The following is a 17,511-nucleotide window of genomic DNA, read 5'->3' as shown; positions in this document are numbered from 1 at the left end:
CTCCCCGGACGGGCGGCCGCGGTGGGTTGCTGTGGGCCTCCTGGGCAGCCGAGGGAGACGTTCAGTTATCGGGTGCTGGCTCTCGAATACTTGTTTTAATTTAATTCCTTTTGGGTTTTGTTTCTGTTCCACATTAGTGGCCCGCCCGAACCTGTATTGTTTGCCTCAAAGGAGATGTAGGTTTTCCAGGGTCATGGGGTGAGTGCATTGTGTATTTACCCAGTAAATGCCGTGGCGTTTAGTTTTTGATGAGCACATAGGCAAAATTTAGGATCAGGACCTTCGTGGTGCAAAGGTCGGGCCCTCCACACTGCTGGTGTCAAGCAAAGCGGCTGAGAACAAGGCGGGCCGAGCGGTGTCATTGCGCAGCACACGGAGCGGGACCCCTCCCTGCACCCGCGCTGTGCCCCGGCAGCTCCGAGCACCACCAGCTGCTTCACAACCCATCGAGGCTCCCATAAACACCGCCTCAGACCCACGGCACGCTCGGCACAGGGTACGCCCCTTGTGCGTCCTGCCCGGTCCCGTTTGCAGGTGAGGAGCTGGTGGTGGTGCGGGGCAAAGCGCGGCTGTGCCCGCAGTGTCACAGCACAGCCCTGGTGTGCCCGCAGTGTCACAGCACAGGCCGGCTGTGCCCGCAGTGTCACAGCACAGCCCTGGTGTGCCCGCAGTGTCACAGCACAGGCCGGCTGTGCCCGCAGTGTCACAGCACAGCCCTGGTGTGCCCGCAGTGTCACAGCACAGGCCGGCTGTGCCCGCAGTGTCACAGCACAGCCCTGGTGTGCCCGCAGTGTCACAGCACAGGCCGGCTGTGCCCGCAGTGTCACAGCACAGCCCTGGTGTGCCCGCAGTGTCACAGCACAGGCCGGCTGTGCCCGCAGTGTCACAGCACAGCCCTGGTGTGCCCGCAGTGTCACAGCACAGGCCGGCTGTGCCCGCAGTGTCACAGCACAGCCCTGGTGTGCCCGCAGTGTCACAGCACAGGCCGGCTGTGCCCGCAGTGTCACAGCACAGCCCTGGTGTGCCCGCAGTGTCACAGCACAGGCCGGCTGTGCCCGCAGTGTCACAGCACAGCCCGGCTGTGCCCGCGCCGGGAGAGGCACTGCCGCCGGCACCAGAGCACCGCTCACCTCGCGTCCCACGGCCGGCTCAAGGTGCCCAACGCCTCAGCACAGGACTGCTTGGCTTCACTCCATCTATCTTGAGATACAGCTGTCTCCATTTTACATCCCCAACAGAAAATCTAAAAATAGGTGGTTGGAATCAATCCTGTTGCAATTTCTCAGATCGCTATCAGGAATTGGCCTGATCCCTTGGAGTCCCTCCGAAGGCAAACTTTAGTTCTATATCCCCGTATTTGGCTTTTGTTTTATTTTGAAGCAGGGAAATACAGTCTGTTTATGTGCTAGAGCAGTAGCTGGAACGAGATCTTTACTTTTCACAAGAGCTTTACACACTATTTTTCCTTATGATTGTTAATCCTGGAGCAGGAATTTCCTATTGCATTCCTCACAGCAGGAGTGCAAGAGGGAGAGGCTGCTCTTTCTCTAGCAATATCCTTTTCCACCCTTCCTGTTTATATAGCGTTTTTGTTAACAGGACAGAGCCGTCTGATAGTGCCGGCCCCAGCAACAGCTCCCTTCTCTCCACACGTTTATGGAATGGAGGTGTTTCTGACACAAACAGCTTGACATACTAACAGGGAAATCTCAAAACGCTGGGTTTTCCAAAGCCTCCCTGGACAGCCTTTACTGAGTAAAAAATACAGTGGGTACTTCAGTGTCCTGTTCCTCTAAGTGTCATTTATCTGATGGGAAGTTGAGGCCCATCCTGGTTCATGTTTTCACCATTACCTCAGGAACAAAGAGGTGATTTTCACAGGTGGCAAGCCCACGTTCCCCAACACACGAGTCCAAAACCCACAGCATTTCTCGGTGCAAGAACACAAGTGGAAGATGCAATGTCAGACTCATTCTCACTGTATCTGGTGACAGTTTGGGCACTGATGTCACTCAGAACAAGCTAGCTCAGCACTTTCCCCAGCCCCTCAGAAGAGAGGAAATGAAACAATGCACCTAAATTAAGAAGGTGCTTTTTTCAGTGGCTAAACTGAGCTCTTCCACCAGCCACCTTCAGGCTGACCATAAAACCTCCACGGAAGCTGGCCACAGCTCATTTCTCTCCTGACAAGGCAGACAGCTGAACTGCTGCACCTCCAGGTGATCTGCACATCTGCTTGACCCAAACAGTGACAGCCTGAGCCCTCAACAGCATTTCAGTGCCCAGCTTTTCCCTGGCATCTTGCTGCAACACAAGGAGCTCCCACAAAACATACATCCTGCCTTTTCCAGTTTGTTCCTGCGTATGGCAATAAGGATATGGAACATTACATTAGCTGTGATCCTTCAGAGCAGGAAAACAATCTAAATTCTGTCCTCCTGAATGCAGGGGGAGCTGAGATGGCATTTCAGATACTTTCAAGGGCTGCTCACTCTTGTTTGCTGTGGTTCACCTTGGGTATTTCCAGAAGATATTCCACAAGTAATTTGCTTGTAGATCTGGATTTTACCTGAGATTTTTGCAGGAGAAATAATTTAAGAAACTGCAGTGCAAAAAGTGAATTTCAAAAAAAGGAAAAAAAAAAAAAAAGGCACCATTACAAATACCTAAGCAATGGGAAGAACTACTACATACATGTTCTCAATATGTAAAATACAATTTATTGTATTTAGGCTGTTCGTAAGTATCAACACAATGTATTATGTTTGAAACAAACATCTTGCCAATAAATACTATCTAAACATTAATATTAATCTTTTGATCAAATGTGTACAGTGTATTGACTCATATCGCACAGTGAGTTCTATATGACATTTCCATAGTGCATTCAGTTTGTTACAGGGATAGCTTGCCACAAATATTGCAAAGCATCAGAGTTGACTTTTCCAAGTGAAAACAGCTGACCTATTCCATTAGGGATGGAAGGCTGGTATAAATGTCAGTGTCTTAGGTTAACTGGTTATGGATTCACAGAACCTAATGTTTTCATGGATGAGGAGACTTTGTTTCTAATATGATTTTTATATTATTGTAAAAAAATCCCACTTGCAAACAGAATGAGGATATTATCATCAAACTCCAGTGAGCTTGTAAACAGGCTCATTCCAGTAAGCTTGCTCTCTCCTGTTCCAGTCTAAATGTAAATCATATATTTGATACATTAAAAGCTGTACCTCACCACTTGAATTTCAAAGGCCAGGCTGTGCAAGCCCCCAGCATTACTCCAGCTCTTTGTTCTCATATTGAGGTTAGGACTCAATACTTGCTGGCAGAGCAGAGCTGACATACTCTAGTCGCAATAGCTTTCAATGCATGAATGCAGATATAATCTCACAGTGGTTCTATAATTAATTGTATCTCATCTTTATCTGATTAAATCTTGATTCTACAGCATCACTTCTGTGTGGGGTGGTCCTGCCAGTCTATCTGGCATTCCCATGCTCACACAGAGGGCTGGATGCTGCCAGCAATGTGGCCAGCTGTCCTGGTCCCCTGAAAACCAGGGACTCCTGGATCAGATGGACTCATGTGCTCTGGTCAGCACAGTCTCAAACCCTGGCAGGACTGTGGCTCACAGCAGATTTTCAACAGCTCACTGTTACTCATTCTCAAGTCCAGCTATGACAAAACCATGTCCGTGGCAGTGGGAGATGACTGTTACAGTAAGGACTGTATGATTTGACCTGTATTTGCATGAACTTACAACTGCTCTGACATTGCAGAAGGACCTTAAAATGGGTATATACTGCTTTGATATACATTTAAGCTACATTGCCTTGCCGAAGTTGTATGAACTGCTCAAAATGCAAATAAGAATCATGGTCATAGAATGACTATGACTGACTTGGAAAAGATTTGACCATCAGTATAATGGTGCTTAATGCTTAGCGTGTAGTATCCCTTAGTGCTTAGCATGTAGCATTTCTTTAAGTAAAAGAAAATTCACTCACCAAGTGATACAATTAAAAATTTCTAAGAAACTACTGGTTAAGTATTACCTCATGATTATGTAAATCATGTTTATATCCCTCCTCTTTGCTGTTTATCAGTTTGTATATATTTAGATTCTTTATATTCAGGTAAGAGAGATGAAATACTTATTTCTATCTAAAAAGACAGTAGGAAAAAACAGGGATTGAAGGGATTTCTCTTCTGTACAAAAAATACATTTTTATGGCAGCAGCCAGTACCTTCACAGTAGGTCCTTTGCTCCTCTACTTACCGCCAAGGTTCAGTCATCCATAACACCATCATAAAGTATCAGAATTGTTTCTCTTTCCATTTTTCAACACCGACATTCAATATGCTACTACGGAATGTTTCCAAAGCCTTATGCTACACCCGATAAAATCAGGACTTTTTTTTTACTTTAAAAAGGAACTAAATTCATGCAAATAAATAGATAATGTGCACTGAAATACTCAATTCTATAATACAGGTGACTTTGGAGAAAAGTCCCTTTATAAATAATGGAACTAATTCTAATAAAAGAATATAGTTTCAAAAAAAATTTAAAACATTTCGTTTTACTACAAGTCAACGTTTGCTATGTGTTCAAGCAGACTATTTTCTACCTAGTTGTGTTAATCTGTGGGTTCAGTGTCACCCTTTTGTACTGTAGTGAATACTTGATTTTGAGGAATGGCTTCTTTATGCAGTTTTTGTAGTCCGGCGTTTCAGTCTTCATTTGATTCTGCATACGGGATCTCAGGTTACGCCCAGATCTGTAGAAAGAGAGAGAGCCGAACACTCCTTTATGACAGCGACTCTTCTGTCAAACATTAAATTAGCTTTGGCGAGGCAATCACATTAGTGGTACAGAGTATCAGCAGCAGTGATATCATGTAACCAACAGCAAGCTCAAACTTAGCCGTTCTGCTAGCACTTGGTGAGGATTTTTATTTGGCTTTGCTGTTCGTGTTTTACGCTGTTTTATACCCTCCTCAGTTCCTCTAGAGCAGTTTTCCTCTAACACGCCTTCCTCCTGAGCCCCGGTCATTAACCGGCTGCAGAAAGCAGCACCCGCAGCGGGTTCTCGGGCACTTACTCGGAGGGTGTGGTCCCAGGAGCCCGAGCAGAACGCGGTCCCGTCGGGAGACACCCGCAAGGTGCTGACACGGTTTTCGTGTCCGAACAGAATGGACACTCGGGACCCCTTCAGCACATCCCAGACATTGATGGTGTAATCGTTATAGCCCGCGAACAGCAGGCGACCTGCAGAGAGAATGAGATTTTACACAGCGAGGGCTTAACGTGCCTTGACCGCAGCCAGGGCCTTCTGCAGGACAGTGGTCACCCCAAGCCCACCCCGTGAGCTCTGCTTCCCCAGGCCAGCTGTGCTCCCGTGGGACAGCCCTGCCGCTGCTGAGCTGTCCACGCTAAATGCTGGAACAATTACAGTTCATTAGTTAAAAGCACTGTCAGTTTTAGTTAAATTACATAAAATGTGTTCAGACGTTAGAGATGGGGGATGACTCCAAACGGTGACAGACTGAAGAGCGCTTTAACAGCTATTGCAGGGTAACAGTACTTTACTCAGACCTTACACAAGAAGCTGAATACAAATGCTTGAATGATTCACAGACAATTTGGTGATTCACTGCCAACGGGACAAGCCGTGGTGCTTGTGACCATGACAGAGACATTTGCCTCAGTTCCAGGAGAAGGGCAGTCCACCACCCACTCATCCCCACCCAGGGTGACTGGGGAGCTCTGCACTTGGGCTGGGAGAGACAAGACTCGAGCTTATGTCTCAGGATCTGCAGTGAAAAGTGGCAATGACCCTTTCTTCATACCCCTCTAATACACTTTTACTATTAATCATTTGTTATGCTTTTAAAAACTATTTATGTAACTGCACTTAATAGTTTAGCTACATTTCATGTTGCCTTTGAAATGTTTTTCATTATTATTGTGAAACTCTAGCCCAGCTGTAGTTAATGGCAAAATATTTCCTGCCTTCAGTAGGGCCAGGAAAATACTTTTCATCACTACAACGAAGCAATAGCCAGCTAGGTTATTTAAAGAGTAATTATTTTTACAGAGGCAAAAAAAAATGCTTCCATGCATTAAATGTTTCTTTTGGTACTTAGTACTTTTGATAACTTTTAATAACAAATGTTTTATCAAATTAAACTGAAAAATTTTACAGTTCCCCTCAAATCTCAACACTATGATAACCTCCAAAGTTCAAGTCTCACCACTGAGAGAGAAGTCCACACTGGATGCTCCAAAAATGATGCTCTCTTTGGAATAAATTGCTACTTCTCTGTCTGCACGAAGGTCATATAAACGACACTAGGATTAAAACAAAACCAACACACATGCCTCAGTAAATGCTGGAAGCACTGGCTAAAATATTTGGAAAAAGTGGGAGTGGGAGGTGCAGCCTAACAGACATCACGGGAAGCGGCTGCTTGGCTTCTTTCCTTCTGCTTCTTTCTGCTTCCTCCTTTCCTTCTGCTTCTGGCTGCTGCAGCTGGGATCCTCTAACAGGGATCTAAGCAACACAAGGCTGTTTTGTATACATTGCAGGAAGAACTTTCTTTTTCAAGCCACTTCTCTAAGCCTCCTGCCTGTCCTGCTAGAAAGACATGAGTGGTGGGCTTTGGACCATGGCTACCCACTGGAGTCCCCACACCCTCTCGCTTCCCCTCTGTGGTTTCACACTTATCAGGGCATCCTGCTGCTGGGGAGGTGCATGTGGAGACAGCCTCTTAAACAACAGCTTAGCCACAGCTGGAGCCTGGGAGATGGGATCAAGTCTCTACTCATTGTTGAGAACACAGACCATGTGGCACAGAGGAGCCTAGGTGGTAGTCCTGGGTCTGAGTAAGCCAGGACAACAAACAGTCCCTGCCCTGCTGTGAGGCCTCTCTGTTTGAAAAACCTATGTGAAAATAATTCAAGTGAAATAATACATTTTAATGCAGATCTCTGGTTTTCATTTCTCATGGAAAATTCCAAATCACCTCTGACAACCTATACTTCCTGTTTTTATCATTTGCCAGCAAAATTGGGCTTGTTTGACATGGAAATCATGTATCAGACTTCACTGCCAGACTTCAAACTTCACTGCCATGCAGAAAGGCTGTCTGTTAGCCCTGAAATCAAAATGCACTTTTGAAACTATGTGAACTGAAACCCCTCCTCAATAAGTTAAGCTTAAGCAAACACTGGCCAGATGGGATTGCTAATATTAAGGCTTTCCTATTGAAAAGTGGCTGGTATTCAAGTGTGCACATAAAGAAGTGGCTGTTTGATTCTCAGGGCAGTGGGGAGCGGCTGCCAGGTATGTGCAGTCCAGCTCTCCCAGTGCTCCACACAGATGAAAAATTTTGTCAGACTGTCCTGACAGGGAGTTGGGGTCACTGCAGATGACAACACTGTCATCTGAGCATGCTTTTATGGATTACTTCCAGTCAGGATTATCTGTTCCTCAGAATCCCCAAGTATATAAATCAGGTCAACGATACCACTCTGTAACACTGCAAAAACAAACCTCTTCATTTTAAGAATGAGGTAGATGGAAACTGCCAAAACCTCTGTCAAAAGTACAGAGGTGGAATTTCCCATTCTCCTGCTTGAGTCAGGGGTGTCAAGAATAGTTAAAAAAGAAAAAACCCATCAAATAAATAAATAAGAACCTGTGATACTGGGTGTTAAAAGAGAGTGCTTTCACTGGAATTTAATGGTGGACAATTTCTCTGTACCATTCCCTCAGCATCTCAAGAGCTCATAGTACTGCATCCACGTGTGCAGAGAGCCACTGGGCTCACCACAGGGCTAGAGGCATTAACTTCTAATCACAGCTTTTAAAACATAAAGTCAGGATTCGCTCTCTCCGGAAGAGCCTTGGAATGTCTCCACATCCAACAAAGACAAAAGGAATGTTTCTATTGAGTTCAGCTAGCTTTGGAGCAGACTCAGAACATGCTCTGAGGGCATAGAACTTTATCTAAAGTCTCTGCTCTCAGGTGACTCAGTGTGATGTTTGAGTGAACAGAAGAAGTAAGGTGCCAGGTGCCTCCCCATCATCTGCCCTCAAGCTACACTCAACAGCTCAGTCCCTGCAGGGCTGTGGTGGGGCAGAGCCTGGTTCCCCCTGGACACACCAGCTGCAGGGAGAGCCATCAGCCCTGAGCATCACTGGGGGCAGAGGGCACCAGGAGCTAAATGGCATTTTGTATACCTTGTGCTGATCAAATTTACCTGTCAATACATTCTGAGTCCCTCCTAGCAGATTGCTCACAGATAAGCAAGAGCCATTAAGAGCCACTGTGTGATCCAGGACGCCCTGGATGCAGAGACTCACTGCAGTGAGTCAGGGCCCACAGAGATACGTGTGACCAAGGCCACCCTGGGGCTGCAGAGGCCAGCTGCCCTCATCTGCCCTGCTCTGCCCTGAGCCCATGGTCCTTCCACTTTCTGGGACGTGCTGCTTCTCCTGACACAAGCTGCAGCACTTCAGCTGGTTCCTCCCATGCTGTGACCAAGAGCTATATGAAGCCAAATCTCTTCCAGTAAGACAACTAATTTTAGTCACGAAACTTCAAACATAGAGAATCTGAAATGAGTATTTGGACAGTACCTCTTGTAGAGAAGTTTGCAGAAGTGACCTACAGTGTTACATGATTTTCCCTATAACGTTATATATGGTATTTAATATCTTATCTTACAGGATTACTATTTCTGCAAATTTGGTGTCACAGGCCCAGTTTAGTCACTAAAAGTCTTCTGTGGATGTGACCTAGTCTTTTAGGAAAATCTGACTTGGGAAGCAACAGAATTTTCCTAAATTAGGTTGCTGAATGAACATACCGTGGCATCGTCTGAACCAGAGGCAAAAGCATCTCCACTTGGATAATATCTGTGCACAAGTGAAAGAAGACCAGAACACATTACATTACTTGCATGAGGTCAGACTTCAGAAATAGAATCAGCACATTGCTCAACACTGCAAACGTGTCCTCTCCCAGAAACATACTGACCTGACACTGTTGATATCTGAATCGTGGGTTTCAAATGACTGGACACACTGACCAGACCGCATGTCCCAAACCATGGCTTTCTTGTCACATCCCTAGTAAGGAACAAAAATATCACTGCAATTGTGCAAATGGTGACATTCACCCCTCATGTGTCTGATATTTGTCATCAAGCCCGCTACATTCAAAGGCTCTGAACATCATAGCTCTGAGAGGATTTAACCAGCAAGCAGCCCCAGAGCTGGCTGCAGTGGCACCCTCACCTGTGCAGCTGCAGGTGGGAGCAGAGTTGCTCATGAAGGCTGGAGCCCCATGCTGCCCTGCACTCACCACCCTGCTCTGCCTGTGCTGCTGCCCTACCTCTGTCTGCAGCCCCACCACACCACAGCTGCACAACTGACCTGTTCCCTGACCACTTAGCATGATCAATATAAAAAACTAATACTGAGCATTTAAAGTTTTATAACTAATTCTTCTCATACACTGAAAGAGAAAATTAAATCAGTGCATCCAGAGGGTTTCTTGCCTAGCCTCCTACCAGAGTTAACCCGTGTCAGGGCTCTGCACCCACATGCTTGATGGTGTGGTTGGGATGAGAAAACAGCATAGCAGCACTTCATCTCATCCTCAAGCTCAAACCTGCCCTTCCAAGCTGTGCTTTGAAAAGATCATTTAACACTCAGTGCTCAGCACCCTGAATTCTTTGGGCAAGGGGCTTGGCTCATGTAGTCTACACTGTCCTTGGGGCAAGAACCATCTCATACCCGTAGGGCCAAGCTCTCAGCTGCGGTGTCTTACTGCTGTCACAGTTGTGGTGACGAGAAAAAGAACATGGACTTTGCTTTGAAGAGTGATGGGAGATTTTAACAAACTTGCCCCTGCTGAGGAGCAGGCAGTAGGCAGGCTCAGCTCCGGGGGCTCAGCCTCTCTGAGGCTGTGTGGGAAGCACAGGGCAGGCCAGGTGGCTGCTGCTTCTGCTGAGCCAGAGCGCCCTGCCCACCAGACCGTGCCACACACGTTATTTATTTTAATCAAATATGATAGCTAATTAAATTAAACAGTCTCTTCACAATTCACATGTGTCTCTCTCTTTTTTAAAAAATTCTGTTGTTAAAATTAAATCCTAGTGTTTTTAGTAAAGATGTCATTATTTAGAAGAGGTAATACTCCTTGGCACCAGCTTGTGGTTTCTGCACAAGGGAAAACAAACAGGATAGAGAATATTTTGGACCCAGCATACTTCCCTCTAAAGCCCCACCACAGCCCAAGCCCAGCCCTTCATATTGCTTCCGTGTGCACTATTCTTAATGACCTCTCTGGGAGTTTGGGGGCAAGACCAATCTGACAAGCTGGTGCTTTGACTCCTAAGGTTTTGAAGGCTAAACCAGCCACCAGCTGTGGAGAGATGTACCCCCTGAGTGATATCCAAATCAGCTGAGGAGCCTTGCTCAGAGGGCACTGAGCAAAACAGCCTGGGGCACAGCCCTGAGCTCACCCGGGAGGGCTGGAATTTTCAGTTAGGTCGTTAAATGTAACAGCACCCAGCCTACATGCTGATATACTGACCCTGCTTATTCCAGCTCAAGGTTACTGTCCTACAGAGGAACAGTATTCAGGGAGTCTCTCTATGCCACTGTACCTTCATACTGTTCTGCCTGTACCTGCACTGACACGATGCAAGACAGGTCTTCACTGCAGTGGTGTTTTACACGTGATGAATTAAGCGAGTGCCTGTAAGCACAGACATGCCCAAGCTGCTGTATCAACACAAGTATGACATACTCTCTTAGCAGTACCAGAGCTGCTTGCGATTCCTTGCCCTATAATAAGCTGAGCTGTTCCCAGGGAGAATGAACCTATCCTTTCTGGGAAGCAAGCTCGGTGACAGGAAAACCCAAGAGAAGTAATGCACTTGGATGGAATTAGCTTTCAGTCACGCTTCGGAGCAGCTGTGCTACCAGCAGGCAAACTGGGCCAGTGTGCTGGACTCTGCTCCTGATGGGCCAGACAAATTTGATAAAAAGAGCCATAACAGAAGAGGTCCAGGTTTACTGTGTAGACCATGACTCCAAGCACCCCTAAGCCATGGTTGGCACCCTCTGGCACAAGGGCCATTTCCATCATCAAACACAGGATCAGCCCTGGGCCAGTGCTGGTTGGGATCAGAAACCAACAAAGCTACTACTGGTACCTTCAGCAAAGTTACTGGTAGCAACCTGCCCCTCAGCTACCACCAGCTCTCATCTGCACCCTCACTTTCTAATGTGGGAAAGACCAAGATCACCTTGAAAAGGAGCTGAGCCCCATCCCAGCCACCTTTATGCCTGGCCTGCCTCACTGCCAGGCTGTGTGCCAATGGCTCAGCTGCCTGGAAACAGTGATCCCTCGGCAGCAGGACATGATTTGGAAGATGTCCTGGGTCCTTTCCCAGACCAGTCCAGTCCTGCAGCCCCAGTGAGGTTTGCGTGTTCCTCTGGGCCAGGACAGGGAGAGGACAGTGTTTGACCGATGAAGGGGCTTTAAATGCCTCTGGTGCTTCTGGAAGGCACAGAGGACTCAGCAACAGCTGAAGATGTGGCCACACCTCATCTCCCTGCTCCAACTTGCACGGGGGCTAGCCAGTGTCCAAGCTGCCCCTTGACTCTGGGGAGCAGTTGAGGGACATAGTGGCACGCACGTTATTTGCAGCCCCACTTCGAAGCCCTGAGCACCACCTGATGCCTGTCACACCCCATCTGGCTCCAGAGATGGGGAAGGAGCGAAGTGTGGGAGTCCTCTGCTGTTCCAGGCTCCCACCCACAGGGACTCACACCTCTGCTGTGGTAGGAGCCTACTGCTCTTACTCCGAGCCTTCCCCTTCCCAGCAGAGGCGTTGTTTTGATCTCGAGCTGGATCGCTTTGATGTGGGGTGGAACTTGCTAAGTAAGCAGAACTGCAGTCAGACTGGCTGGGTGGGTTTGACCCCACAGTCAGGGGTTTAATTTGCTCCAGCTTGGAAAATGTGCTTGCAATGAGTGGATTGCACTGGGGCATCCAACATATACTCCAGCCCTCTCTCAGTAACATCATGAGCCTCCTGATTTGCTGCCTTTTCACTTCCATGTTCCTTAGTTTGATATTATGAGAAGAAGCTCCTGCTTACCCCAGAGACAAATGTATTTCCTGTTTCAGAAGGGGCCAGGTCCAGGCACAGGACATCAGCTCCATGACCATGGAAACTCTGTAGAAGTTGCCCACTCTCAACATCCCATAGAGCACAAGTTCCATCTCCACTTGCTGTCAGGATCTATAGGATGTGGGAAGAAGAGTCACAATACAAGATCAGCAGATGACCTTCAGGTTACAAAGAAACAACTGACAGCTTTAATTTAATTAAATATTATGCAATAAATCAAAGCCATAAGCCCAGTGTGAACCTAAGTACAGTTTATGGGTTTTATTTTTAAGGAAAAAAGGTAGAGTGGAAAGGAGAGCTGTATGGACACCGCTATACCTACACAATGTTTCAATAATGGTCCCTTCTGTGCGATGGGCTTTGCAGAACTGACAGCAGTAAGGATCTGCTGGTATTTTCATATTCTCTAAAAAGGAGGCAGAACAATACTGGTATTCCTGTCTGTCCCCGTATTTCACTCTATCCATATTTAGGCTGCTGGAATTCAACCCAGGTAAATGGAAGAACTCTTGGAGTTAAGAATACCTGTTTAACTCACCTTTTTTTTTTTCTGCTTGAAATAGGTTAAACCAAATTAATTTGGCTTAAGACATGGGTTTTCTGAAAGGGAAGTAAGCCTGTCTAGACAGTTGTTTGATAAGTCCATCAGCTCTCACTTGTCCAAAACCATTTGTGTGTGAAAGGGCTTGAACATACACTGGCTGAACATAGCTCACATTTTCCCATCTGCTACATTACTTGTAGAAAGCACATGTGATCAGAGCTTGTTATTGTGGCTAAATCCTGATGATGCTCAATTGTTCAAAATTTCCCCTTGGCACCCGAAACTGTTATGCAATCACAAATTCTGTAGGTTGGAAGAGTCCCTGTGCACTGGTGTGGAAGGAAGCAAGGGTGAACGTAGGAGGGCTCTCAGTTTTGTACACGGGTTTTTCTCATGGTTGGTGAGGAAACTCAAGTGATCCCAGTGGGTAGTTAGATGTTAAAAACAAAATTCTCTTCAAGAAGAAAATGAACACAGTCATGAAACCATTCAGAGTTGCATAAAGGTTAAACACTGAACATGTTTGACAGATGCTCCAAATATTCTTCCTGTAAACAGAGGTAAAAGCTGCAGAACAGACTATTCTGAATCCTGCAGCACAGAGATGCTAATGCTCTCAGATGATAATAGCAGAAGAAAGTCCTGACTTGTCTTTCTGGCCAGCTTTGGAGCCTGGATCAATGAACTTCCCTGTTCTGGGGAATACTTGTACTTGGCTGAGGAATGAAGACTTCCAGCTCTGAGGATTTGCTCTTGTAACACTGTGTAAGAAAGTCATAAGGGGAACAGGAGTAGCTAAAAGTGTAAGGGAAGGGTCTGTTGGCAACCCAGAGCTCCAGTTAATGCTTAAAGAGAAATGTTACGGACTCAACTTCAAGGTATTGCTATTGAAAAACAAACCAAACCAACTCTGAAGATCTAAGACCAGGAGGGAATTGGCAATCCTTGCTAAGAGACTGTGGCTAGCAGCACTAGGGGCTCGAGCAGCACTGATGGGGGGACCCTTGCCTGGCACCCAGTGGCAAGAGGCAGCACTTGCTCAGGGCAGGGGACAGCAGGGACACAGCCCTGCTCACAGGGGCACAGGCACCGGGGCTGGGAGCAGTGGTGAGAGGAGAGGGGCCACCCTCACCTGTACCTCCTCCACCATCGTGGGATTCACCCTGCTCCCCAGCCCTGCCTGCCCTATGCAAAACACTTGAGATCCCAATTAACTGTTGCTATTAATAGACATGGAGCATTGTCACGTGGGGAGCATTATCACCCCGCAGAGCTGCAGATACCTAATTTAGGAAGAGAGGCTCCCTGGCTCTCAGCTCACTGAGGCAGGGGAGGCTCTCTCAAGCAAGGCTGGTTTGGGGCACTGAGAACAAGGTGTGTGGGTCACCCAGCCCTGCAGCTCAGGGCCCACGTGGGAACATGATGGGGAGCAAGGGTGGCACCCCTTTTTCAGCACCCACACAGCCTGGGAGTGACTGTAACCCACGATGAGCCCCCCCCAGAGCTCTCTTACACCAAACCCTAAACTCCTACCCAGTCTTCCATGCCTCTGTGGGAAAACTGAGCTGTAGTTTAAGACAGAAGTCAGGGCAGAGCTGCAGCCCTGGCAGCACCTGGCAGTGGGAGCTGTGGGGACACTGGGCTGGGGGACACCTCCACCTCATGCTAGAGCTGCTCCAGGACAGCACCACATCCCTCCTGAAGCAAACTGGGAGAGCAGAGCTGCTCTGCACACAGCTGGAAAAGCTCCTGCACAATGCACTGTGTACCCTCAGAGTTACTTAATAGTTTTAATTCTGAATAGTTTTAATCCTGAGGCCTTTATGTAAATGAAAAAAGAAAAGAACTCTGGGATTCTCTGGGATCTGCTACATAACAGTGTCCTAAGAGAAGCTTGGCCAACCTGTTTGCTTGTATTTGTTTGAATAATAACATGCAGTGCCATAAATGATCACTTACAAGCCTAGCAATCACAAGAAAACTTCTTTTTAAAGACTTCAGAAAAATTTCTTTATATCCACACTGAATATGAAGACCCTTAATCCGCTGTGATATTATCTAACAATAGTAGATACAATATCAATTGTATAACATAAAATATCAATTGTATAGATAACAATATCAACACAGTTTGCTGTATTTAATATGGAAAAAAAAGACCCAACTTTTCTTTCTTTTTTATTATGAAAAATAAATTGCTATTTTTCCTGTCATAGGATTTAATCCCGATGCATATAAGTGTAGACAAGAAAAGAGAAAACTGGGTTTGTATCTCATCAGAAACATTCCACTTAATTTAGACTACTCTAATTCCACATGACTCCTGCACAGGAAGGTCAGGGCTAAGCAAGCCTGAGTGCTGGGTACCTCCGCCACTTGTTTCCATGGCAATGGACTTAAATTAGCACCTCAGAGTCATTACAGAAACCAGAGAGCGACAAACAACAACATACTCTCAGCTTCACATGTCCTGAAATAGAAGCAATGAGAGCTGATATTTCCTTCAGAAGAGCTCCAAATATCTGGAAGAAGGGGACATGGTATTCCCTTTCCAGCAGCTCTGTTGACATCAGGAGCTATGAAAAGGCTCCATGCTGCCACTTATTTTGCTGCAGAGCTGCACTGAGAAGAGCTTTAATTAAATTCAGAAAACAGAGAGGACAAGGGGATTATCCTGGCTCCTTTCATCATCTTCTGTGTTCCTAGAGAAAGAGATCTTTGAGATACACAATAGAGAGGAAGGCTGGCTTGGTCTCAGAAGATCTGCATTCAGCTCCTGGATTTGCCATCACCTCCCATTGTGGGCCTCTGTGCTGCACGCCACTGCCTGTGAGATGGGGACAGCATCACTCCTTTCCCTTGAGGGAACACAGTACTGCATGTACAGACAACATGGCCCTGTGGGGCATCCTCAAGCTCAAATGTATCACTTGGTACAAATAAAAAATACTAAGAATGAAAGCAAAAGCAAAGTGGCCGGATGTCCGGGACAAAGCAGGCAAACAACACAGTCAGCATCAGCTGGCACAGCACCCAGCCTAGTCCTGGCTGAACCGTGGTTTTAACTATTTGCAACAGTCTGGGCTCCTAAAGGCACAAACTGGCACAGAGCTGGGGAGCAGAGAACACACAGGTACCAGCGAGCCCTCTGCAGAAGCCACAGGCCTTTGCAGGGACAGCCTGGCCACAGGCTGGGACAAGCATTTCCTTACAGCAGCTTTTGCAGCACCTTCGCTGCCCCCTGCAAGGGTGTTCCAGTAGCCCCTGCAGGGGCAGGACATGGCCCTGGGTGCCCCAGGAGCAAGGGAGGACATGTGCACTGCACCCCAGTGCAGCTCCTGTCAGGTGATGGTGAGCAGAGGGTAGAGAACGCATTTACCTGCATGTCTGAGTTAGTGAAGCTGCAGGCAGACAAGTAGTTCGTGTGCATTGCAACCGATTTCTTCTTTGCAGCCATATTTTCATTTTTTTCAAATGTCAGAGGGTACACAGAACACTTGTTGTCCAGGCCACTGAAGAGAGTAATAATAGCAGTAACAGAGAGAGGAGAACTGGTTAAAACTGCAACGACAAAAGGCGAGTGGTGATAAGAAGGAAACCACCTGTCGGTGCTGTGCTGCCAAACCCTTACAAGTACCGACTTCCCTGTATTGTGCAGTGTGGGATCTCCCTGTGCAGGGAAGCCCCAGCTGCCTCACAGCCTGGCTGCTTTACAGAACTTGAACAGCTGCGCCTCAGTTTTTTTCACCCTTATCGAGTTTATAAATGGCACTGAATGAAACCTCACGAAAGTATAAACTGGGAGGTGACAGCAGCCACCTCAGGGTTAATGTTTCACATACAGCCAAACTGCCATTTTTCTGCTGACATCTGTCACTGTGAAGATCAGTGTTTAAGCATCATTATACACCTACCTTAACAAATTTGACCTAGCTCCTACAGAAAAGGCAGTATAGCAAGTAAGTAGTAGGTGTGGAGACAGAGCTTTTAGAAGAGTTTGGAAAAAAGGCAACAGAAGCACTGACCTCTGTAGCTGCTGTCCCCCTCCTGGACAGTTGTACCAGTTAAGCTGTGTCAGACCCAGGACTCATTTCTAAAGGGCAGGACTTATATCTGACCCTTTCCTAGAGCCGTGGTAGATCAGCCCTGCCCTGGTCCCCGGGATCCTGGCACACCACCAGTTGCTTACATTATGTATGCACTGGTGCTTACACTACATATGCACTTACATTATGTGCATGGCACTTAACTGACAGCACAACAGAAATCCAGAATTAGGTGCAATATATATGTGCACTCTCTGTCTCTGCTACAGGTGTAAAGACAGAGCTTTCTTGCCATTCTTTGGGTTCTAGTCAAAAACACAGTTTCCAGACTCCTTTCCACACACAATTATGGGGTCTGCTTGTCTGTCTCAGTCTGCTGCTTTCTAGATTTGCAAGCTGCATGCTGAAGTCTCCCTTTGTTCTTTTCTCTTGTCCCAAGCTTGCTTTGTCTGTCTGATCCATCCAGTCCCTTCTTACAAGATGTTTTGCCAACATTTAATCTCTTTGCTTTTTCCCCCTATATAAACTCACTTTTTCAAATCTGAGCACACAGAAAACTTGTGGGTTATCAAGAATAGGGTTACTTCTCCCCATTCCATCTTAGCAAGGTCTATTCACATACTGGTAACCATTAATAATGAACCTCTATGTCATAAAAAAAGGAGTGCAAAGTAAGAACATGATTAAAAGCTCTTTCCC

The 17,511-nt window shown here is 46.7% G+C and overlaps 1 protein-coding gene across 1 annotated transcript in view; it reads right to left on the bottom strand.

Annotated features, from left to right (window-relative positions):
- Window positions 1-2,697: 2,697 nt before the first annotated feature.
- The window catches only part of GNB5 (G protein subunit beta 5), a 28,846-nt gene continuing 14,032 nt past the window's right edge, over window positions 2,698-17,511 (bottom strand). Inside the window, exons 7-13 of the mRNA XM_008640007.2 lie at window positions 16,146-16,278; window positions 12,190-12,333; window positions 9,051-9,142; window positions 8,881-8,929; window positions 6,261-6,357; window positions 5,108-5,274; window positions 2,698-4,784 (exon numbers count right to left, since the gene is read on the bottom strand). Of these exons, the coding sequence (XP_008638229.2) occupies window positions 4,773-4,784; window positions 5,108-5,274; window positions 6,261-6,357; window positions 8,881-8,929; window positions 9,051-9,142; window positions 12,190-12,333; window positions 16,146-16,278 (694 nt within the window). The 3' untranslated portion in view covers window positions 2,698-4,772. The remainder of the gene's footprint in view (window positions 4,785-5,107; window positions 5,275-6,260; window positions 6,358-8,880; window positions 8,930-9,050; window positions 9,143-12,189; window positions 12,334-16,145; window positions 16,279-17,511) is intronic.

This window comes from Corvus brachyrhynchos, unplaced genomic scaffold (genome assembly GCF_000691975.1).
Source record: "Corvus brachyrhynchos isolate BGI_N302 unplaced genomic scaffold, ASM69197v1 scaffold97, whole genome shotgun sequence".
NCBI lineage: Eukaryota > Metazoa > Chordata > Aves > Passeriformes > Corvidae > Corvus > Corvus brachyrhynchos.
Note: the sequence above shows the minus strand (reverse complement) of the source record. Positions and strands in the feature narration are given on the sequence as shown.